This window comes from Trematomus bernacchii, unplaced genomic scaffold, assembly GCF_902827165.1.
Source record: "Trematomus bernacchii unplaced genomic scaffold, fTreBer1.1, whole genome shotgun sequence".
NCBI classification, from domain to species: Eukaryota; Metazoa; Chordata; class Actinopteri; order Perciformes; family Nototheniidae; genus Trematomus; species Trematomus bernacchii.
In genome coordinates, this window is record NW_022987750.1 from 82,122 (window position 1) to 91,365 (window position 9,244).

The 9,244-nt window shown below is 45.6% G+C and overlaps 1 protein-coding gene across 2 annotated transcripts; it reads left to right on the forward strand.

The window, feature by feature from the left end:
* Positions 1-6,803: 6,803 nt before the first annotated feature.
* On the forward strand, positions 6,804-9,224 carry LOC117496504 (pre-rRNA-processing protein TSR2 homolog). Of its 2 annotated transcripts, none has more exons than XM_034148181.1 (5): positions 6,804-7,220; positions 7,542-7,632; positions 7,746-7,837; positions 8,512-8,673; positions 9,081-9,224. In XM_034148181.1, the coding sequence occupies exons 1-5, from the start codon at positions 7,143-7,145 to the stop codon at positions 9,171-9,173; spliced, it is 516 nt and encodes a 171-aa protein (XP_034004072.1). In that variant the 5' UTR covers positions 6,804-7,142; the 3' UTR covers positions 9,174-9,224. The 2 variants fall into 2 exon arrangements, with proteins under 2 accessions (XP_034004072.1, XP_034004071.1); XM_034148180.1 differs by having other exon boundaries at positions 6,918-7,247.
* Positions 9,225-9,244: the final 20 nt, after the last annotated feature.

Below are 9,244 nucleotides of genomic sequence, written 5' to 3' on the forward strand. Positions count from 1 at the left end.
ATGGGTGGTGGTTGGATCGATTGATGGGTGGTGGTTGGATCGATTGATGGGTGGTGGTTGGATCGATTGATGGATGGTCGTTGGATCGACACCCAATCACACTCTTTCCTGTCTGTCTACCTAATCCACACACTGACCCCCATCACCCCCCGTCTGGCATCAGGTCTAAACCACCAGACTCAGAGACAGATCACCCCCTGTCTGGCATCAGGTCTAAACCACCAGACTCAGAGACAGATCACCCCCTGTCTGGCATCAGGTCTAAACCACCAGACTTATGGCGCGTTTCCACTACAGCGCGCAGCCCGGTTTAAGAGGGCTGTGACGTCAGCGGCCCGTTTGTGGTTGCGTTTCCACTTGGCCTAGTACCGGCCGGCTGGTCCTAATTCTCAGTTTTTCTGGCCTCATAAAATCGTGGGGCCAGGGCCAAACACAACCGGGCTGTGTTTGTGACGTCAACGCTCTCGGCTGCTGATTGGTCGGAGAGAATCGTCACAATCTGCGCGCGAGATAATCCATTTTTACAAACAGCATTTTTGTTAACAGAGGAGCTACAACAATGGCAAAGAAAAGCACACCATGGTCGGTCGAGGAAGTGACGACGTCCATTATATATATAATGATAAGGTCCAGCGGGTGCTCGACGGGACAACTCGCAATATCAAAGTCTTTCAGGAGGTCTCTACACAGACACTGGACTCTCCAACGGCGTTACTGGAGTCTGCATGGTACGTTTTTGCTAACGCTGTTATTTGCTTGAAAGCTTTGTGTCCCTGCTTTGTGTCCCTGCTTTGTGTCCCTATCTGTTCTAAAGCTCACTTCTAACAAATAAGTCTATTTTATCCTTACATTTATGTTCGACAACCCCGATGGAGCCCCGAAGGCTAGCTAGGCAGATAGCATTAGCGAGAGCTATTGTTTGCTAACACCATATGTGCCATTGTTTACGTTCAGTTTGTCTTTTCTATAGTTGTTGTTGCTATTTATAGTATTGTGCTGCAGTAGTTTGTGGAATTTACAAGTCATGTTTCTGTTCTAGATGATTACATTGGGACTAGCGAGGAGGAACAGTTCCCAACAACGTCCTCTGCATCAACAGCACAAACCGAGGAGGAGACGATCTGGCCCTGCAGGAACGGCAACTGGCCCAGCAGAATCAATGCCATGTCTTATCTTATTGCTTGTTGATAAATAATTGCACCCACCAGCGATCACACAGAAAGATGGCATCATCTAGGCGTCCCTCTGCAGTCAGAAATATCATAAACACCATCGTCCACAAAGCACTGTACAGGGGTTTATGGATTTAAGAGAATACTTATCACAGTGAAACCTTTATCATCTGTTGCAATTAAAGCAAATAAGAGAATAAATACTTGGTTAAATAAAACATTTGAACTCTTTAGCAGGACAACTCTGCATACTGTTTGAAATTGAGTTTGCTAGCTTGAGGTCCTCCTCTAAAACATAACATTACATATTTTGTAATGGTATTAAGAATACATGATAAATACATGTAGTAAAGATTACTCAATTGTAATACCCTCGTTGTGCTAGACTCAAACACATTGCTTATATATTTCAAAGAGAAGAGAACAAAAGAAAACACCTATACAAAGAGAGCGGTGCACAGCGCTTAATATTTACTTGCACTATATTTCTGTTGATCTGGGTTATTGTGTTGCACTGTTGGAGGAGCCTGTGACCTAAGATGTTCATTGTCATAACTACACTAGCTATGTTCGTATGACAAAATAAAAAACCTTGAACCTTGAGGCTGTGTCTTTCAGACAAACCATCATAATCATATTATTTTATGCTGTGGATACTTTAGCCTCCATCCATGTTAACAATTTTTTACACTTGCATTTATGAATATAGTTCTGTTGTGTTTTACACTTTTGTATTTATGTTTATAGTTTGCTTTGATATTTGCTTAATTTATTAGATTATTATTATGGGGGCAGTACTGGTGCTTGAAATTCAAATATTTACTAAATAGTCAATTCTGATAACATTTTTTTGGTTTAAATAATTTGACAAACACATGTATGTGAAAAAGAAAAGATGTATTTATGTTCAATACAATGAATATTTAGGTATTACACGTAGGTTTTCCTCAGGCATCCTGAAGTTCTCCACTGAGTGTGTGAAAGATGGAACAATCACATTCCACCACTCGGTAGCTCGGTCGGTAACTTCTGAAATACACAAACAAAAGCATACATATTTGAATACGTAAAAGTGGTAGCTACAATTAATTAAATACTTGAAATACTTTGGTCGTATAGGGAGCGTGAGCCTAAACACATTGCTAGTTAGCGAACGTTAGCTTACCAAGTAGCATTGTAGTTAGTAGTGATTCGAGTCGTCCTGTAGTCTCTGCGGCGTAGGAGGACTGCCCGAACTCTCGCGTCAGCTTCTTCTATACCTCGTCTTGCTATACGTCGCCTCTTTCGAAACAACTCTTGTCTATTTCTTGTGATAATAAACCACACAGCAAAAAACAAGCAAACGATCGCTTTCACATCTCCATTGTTGTGTCGCATTGAAGATGACGTCACGGCAGTTTTAAGCAGCGTCGCTCCGCCTACACTGTGTTACTATAGATACTGACCCGGTTCCTAAACTGTAATGGAAACGCGCCACAAAGTGAGCTGGTCCTAACGAGGCCGGGCGCGGCCAAAGGAGGCCGAGCGGGGCCGAGCGAGGCTGTGTAGTGGAAACGCGGCATTAGAGACAGATCACCCCCTGTCTGGCATCAGGTCTAAACCACCAGACTCAGAGACAGATCACCCCCTGTCTGGCATCAGGTCTAAACCACCAGACTTAGAGACAGATCACCCCCTGTCTGGCATCAGGTCTAAACCACCAGACTCAGAGACAGATCACCCCCCGTCTGGCATCAGGTCTAAACCACCAGACTCAGAGACAGATCACCCCCCGTCTGGCATCAGATCTAAACCACCAGACTCAGAGACAGATCACCCCCCGTCTGGCATCAGGTCTAAACCACCAGACTTAGAGACAGATCACCCCCTGTCTGGCATCAGGTCTAAACCACCAGACTCAGAGACAGATCACCCCCTGTCTGGCATCAGGACTAAACCACCAGACTCAGAGACAGATCACATAAAACAAACACATAAAACTTCTGACCCGTACCTGTTTTTTCCATCTCAGAAACATTGCTAAGCTCAGGGGGGTTCTATCACACACAGAAATGGAGATGGCTATTCATGCCTTTATTTCATCCCGGCTGGATTACTGTAATGCTCTGTTCTCCTGCCTCAACAAAACATCAATAAACCGGTTACAACAGGTCCAACATGCTGCAGCCAGATTGCTCACTCGGTCCAAAAAAACATGCCACATCACTCCGATCCTTTCTGCCCTGCACTGGCTCCCTGTCCATCTCAGAACCCAATTCAAGGTTTTGGTCTTCACTTATGGCGCATTTCCATTGCAGCGCGTAGCTCGCTTTAAGCGTGCCGTGTCGTGCCGTCCCCTTGTTTGGTTGTGCTTCCACTAGGCCTCGTTCCGGCGCGGCACGGCGCGGGGCCACTTTTTCCCCTCTTTTCTGGCCCTAGAAAATTGTGGTTCTATCGGGGCCAACAAACAGGGCTGAGTCGGGCTGAGTATGCTAAACTAGAGAGAGGAGCGCTGGCAAGAGGGCTAGAACTACAACAAGATGGACATATTTGACCGTGATTTAATTGTAATACACGTTTCAAAATGATGCCGAAGTAACAACATACTGATACCGGTTAGTAAAAACCATGAATTAATGCTTTGTCAAGTCTGCAGACAGACGGCAGGCGAAAAACCTTTTAAAATGCGTGTTTTTCTAGATGGAGATTGGCTAAGCTAACGCAGTATATGCCCCGACCGTCCACACTCACAACAACGGCCTATACAGACATAAATAAAGCAGCGACTGTATTCACCATGACACAGGCAGTCTGTGGTGTGTACTTGTTTAACTTTTGTCGAGTTTCTGAACATATATAAGGAGCTGTGAGCTCTGAGTGCTAACAGCTAACGGCTGTGTTGTGTTTCTGGATTTCTCGTTGAAGATGACGTCACGGCTCCGCCTACACTGCGTTACTATAGTAACTACCCCAGTTCCTAAACTGTAATGGAAGCGCAGCATGAAGTGAGTCGGCCCTGTTAAGGCCCAACGCGGCCAAGCCGTACCGAGCCGTACAGAGTGTGGCCGAGGCCGACCGTGTAGTGGAAATGCGCCATTATAGAGCTGTCCATGGCCAAGCCCCAGCCTACATTAATGACCTGATCCTCCCTCATAGCACAACTCGGGCCCTGAGGTCCTCTGAGCAAGGCCTCCTAAGGGTGCCCCGAACCAGGCTAAAAACCAAGGGGGACCGTGCCTTTGAGGTGGTGGCCCCAAGGCTCTGGAACAAACTCCCCCAGACACTAAGAGCCTCTGCCTCAGTAGAGATTTTTAAGGGGCAGTTAAAGACCCACCTCTTCCGTCAGGCCTTTGGGGCATCGGAGGAGGTGAGTTAGTAGCTGTCTTTTATTGGTGTTTTATCGTATGTTTTATCCTATGTATTACCTGCTGTTGTTTTATGCCTTTTTATGCCTTTTATTCTACATTTTAGTTGTACTGTGAATTGTGTACTGTACTGTAAACCACTTTGTACATTCGTGTTGAGAAGGGTGCTATATAAATAAAGCTTTACTTACTTACTTACCCCCCGTCTGGCATCAGGTCTAAACCACCAGACTTAGAGACAGATCACCCCCTGTCTGGCATCAGGACTAAACCACCAGACTCAGACTCAGATCACCCCCTGTCTGGCATCAGGTCTAAACCACCAGACTTAGAGACAGATCACCCCCTGTCTGGCATCAGGACTAAACCACCAGACTCTGAGACAGACCCGGGCCAACAACCGGGCTGAGTATGCTAAACTACTGACGTGAGAGGCTACAACTACAACAAGATGGACATATTTGACCGTGATTTAATTGTAATACACGTTTCAAAATGATGAAGTAACAACATACTGATACCGGTTAGTAAAAACCATGAATTAATGCTTTGTCAAGTCTGCAGACAGACGGCAGGCGAAACACCTTTTAAAATGCGTGTTTTTCTAGATGGAGATTGGCTAAGCTAACGCAGTATATGCTCTGACCGTCCACACTCACAACAACGGCCTATACAGACATAAATAAAGCAGCGACTGTATTCACCATGACACAGGCAGTCTGTGGTGTGTACTTGTTTAACTTTTGTCGAGTTTCTGAACATATATAAGGAGCTGTGAGCTCTGAGTGCTAACAGCTAACGGCTGTGTTGTTTTTCTGGGGTTCTCATTGAAGATGACGTCACGGCTCCGCCTACACTGCGTTACTATAGTAACTACCCCAGCTACTAAACTGTAATGGAAGCGCAGCATAAAGTGAGCCAGTCCTAACGAGGCCTAGCCATACCGTATTAAGCCGTGCGAGGTCCTGCAGTGGAAAAGCGCCATTAGAGACAGATCACCCCCTGTCTGGCATCAGGACTAAACCACCAGACTTGGAGACAGATCACCCCCCGTCTGGCATCAGGACTAAACCACCAGACTCAGTCAGTTTCATCTCACAATAAGACTATTAAACATCTGAACTCTGTGAAGAACATCCATAAACATTCCTGTTTGCATATTATTTATATAAAGTTTTCACCGTAATAAACCGTATTTAATTTCATCTTAATGTACATTATTTAATTTTACATTCTCTTCTTGTACATATCGTATTCTATTTACATGTATATAGACTTCTTGCACTATTTTGTATTTTATGATATATGTTGCATTGTTGGAGGAGCTCAGGTCAGAAGAATTTCATTGCCATTTCTACACTGAAGCTGCTGAGCATCTGATGAGAACTCTTTGATCTTTGGACCTTGAGGCCCAATCCCAAACCACTCCCTCGACCCTACCCCTCCGTGACGGAGTGAACTCCGTCTGTAGCCACACTCAGCTGAACGAGGCTCCTCCTGTCAGATGGAGGGAGTAAATACAGCCGCAAGCTTTGGGACAAACTCCCCTCTCCGGCAGAAACAGGAAATGCCGTACCTGTATGTAACAACGGTTTCAAATCAGCATCTCTTAGACAACATTTTTAAATTAAAGGTGGGGTAGGTAAGTTTGAGAAACCGGCTCGAGATACACTTTTTGTTATATTCCATGGAATGCTCTTAACATCCTGATAGCAATGAATATCTGAAGTGCTTTGACAAAAAATCCATAAATAAATATCATCTGTGGAAGCCGTAGTACTGTAAAAAGCACGACCAATCATCTGAGCCGGCCCGGCTAAAGTAACTGGATGGCCTACCTGCCTGTCAGCCTTCCATCTGTGCACAAACTTATCTCGTGCCCTCATTGGTCATGTGCGCGTTCGTGTGTGTTGGAGGAGGGGCTCTGTGAGGAAGTGGCAGATTTTCTCCGGTTGTGTATTTTCAAATTCTAGCGATCTCGAGCCGGTTTCTCAAACTTACCTACCCCACCTTTAATAACTCAAATAAAACTCCAAACATCTTTCATTGTGTTACTTTTTTGTAAAGCTCTTTTAGTTTTAAACCTGATGTTTATAAGCTTCTTAGTTGTTGCAACAGTCTGTAAATATGCACAACTTTATAATAAAATGCACACATTTACCTTTTTCTAGACTAAACACAGGTATGATCCTAAGTTAAAAACATATGAGGTTATCATGAGGTTGTTAACATCGCAGTTTATCAGTGGATGTTTGCTGGAACTGTTTGTAAACAGCGTGTTTCCTGACGGACACACACAGCGTGACTCCCGTCAGGTAGAGACCGGTCTCCAGTCAGCACCGCTGCAGACTCGCTGTTTGAGGGCTTGATAGCCCACTCCCCCTCCACACCGCTCTACACTCGTTGGTTTGGAACAGACCTTAATGTGGCGGACCCTCCGCGCGAACGCGCAAACGGAGGGGTAGGGTGTAGGGGGCGGTTTGGGATTGGGCCTAAATCACACACTGTTGGCCATCGGGACATGTTGTCTCTTCACTCTGCTGCTTCTGCCTGAGTTTACTGTGTGATCGACTGCTTCTGCCTGTGTTTACTGTGTGATCGACTGCTTCTGTCTGAGTGATCCAACATGGCGACCCCCGCAGCATCACGTGTTCTGTTCTCTGAGGCGGTGAGACAGGTGCTGCTCAGCTGGCCGGTTCTACAGGTAGATAAAACCCGAGCAGACAGACAGGTAGATATAACCCGAGCAGACAGACAGACAGACAGGTAGTCTCGCTGCGGGTCTAACAGCTAGCCTGTTAGCATCGGGCTGTTAGCTCTTTAAACAACAAGCTCTTCACCGGAACCCTTATAAGGCCATTCCGGTCTTTCTTAATAACAATAATACTTGGTATGGTGCTCCATCCGCTTTACAAGCAAAGGCAACACATAACAAGAAGAACAGCTAAATGAGGTGCAAGAGGGTAGAGTACTGCTACTGGATATATTATTGTGTGTGTGTGTGTGTGTGTGTGTGCGCGCGCAGATCGCGGTGGATAATGGGTTTGGAGGCGTGTACGGGACGCAGAAAGCTGATTGGATGGTGGATGTGGTGCAGCAGTTTTTCCATGACAACGGTAAGTAACCATGGTAACATTTATTTATCAAAACTGTCAACAAGTGAATATTTAACGGCGTATTATCGGCATGTTAAATAACTGCACGTAAAATATAAATGTTTCCTGAGCAGCCGACCTGCAGCGCGGAGAAGTTGAAGACTTCCTGTCCGACATCATGAACCAAGAGTTCAACACAGTGGTGGAGGACGGGAGTTTACCTCAGGTACACACACACACACACACACACACACACACACACACACACACACACACACACACACACACACACACACACACACACACACACACACACACACACACACACACACCAGGGCTCCAGTGTTATGCATGCCCGCCAAAAAGGAAATGATATCGTTTCCAAACCTCACTTTACAAATCATTGAAATGTCTGAGTTTATGCTTTACGCTGTGGCGTGCTCCCGCGAGGTGCAGTGGGCCTGCACAACACGGCATAACACCGGAGCTAACAGTTCACGAGCGTGTACAGACCGACGGGTAATAATGTATTTTGACGAAAATGTTACGATCCTGTCCGTCAGCGGCAGCGAAAAAGTCTAGTGCAACCTCTGACACACACACACACACACACACACACACACACACACACACACACACACACACACACACACACACACACACACACACACACACACACACACACACACTAGTATTCATTATTACTATTATTGGACAATAATTATAGTATATGTTCGAAATTTAAGGAAATATCATGAAATACAATATGTTTATATGTGTAGTACACAGTTAGTGATATAATACTGTGTGTGTAATGTGTGTGTGTAATACTGTGTGTGTAATGTGTGTGTAATGTGTGTGTGTAATATGTGTGTGTAATAATGTGTGTGTGTGTGGCAGCTGTGTGACGCTCTGCTGCAGATGTTCTCTCAGTGGCAGCAGGGGGCGCTGCAGACGCTCAGAAACACCATCGACTCCTTGTCTCAGAAGAAGAGTGAGAGGGCAAAGGTCACGGCCCCCCCCCCTCAGTCTGATGAAGATGAGGAGGATGAAGAACCTCAGGTTTGTCTTACACACACTGAAGTCTCTACACTCGACTGCTACTGTCTGAGTTTACTGTATAATCTACACACATCAGACGGACCTTACTATTCTAAAGTGTGTGTGTGTGTGTGTGTGTGTGTGTGTGTGTGTGTGTGTGTGTGTGTGTGTGTGTGTGTGTGTGTGTGTGGTGTGTGTGTGTGTGTGTGTGTGTGTGTGTGTGTGTGTGTGTGTGTGTGTGTGTGTGTGTGTGTGTGTGTGTGTGTGTGTGTGTGTGTGTGTGTGTTGTGTGTGTGTGTGTGTGTGTGTGTGTGTGTGTGTGTGTGTGTGTGTGTGTGTGTGTGTTGTGTGTGTGTGTGTGTGTGTGTGTGTGTGTGTGTGTGTGTGTGTGTGTGTGTGTGTGTGTGTGTGTGTGTGTGTGTGTTCAGGTGATGGAGTGTGAACCCTCCGCTCCGTCAGTCAGCAGGAAAGCAGACCCTCCTGAGGAAGAGGACGGCTGGACGGTGGTGAAGAAGAAGTGAAGAGGAGTGTGTGTGTGTTTTTAATAAACCTGTTGAAATGCTGTTACTGAATGTCCCGTGTTGTTAACGTG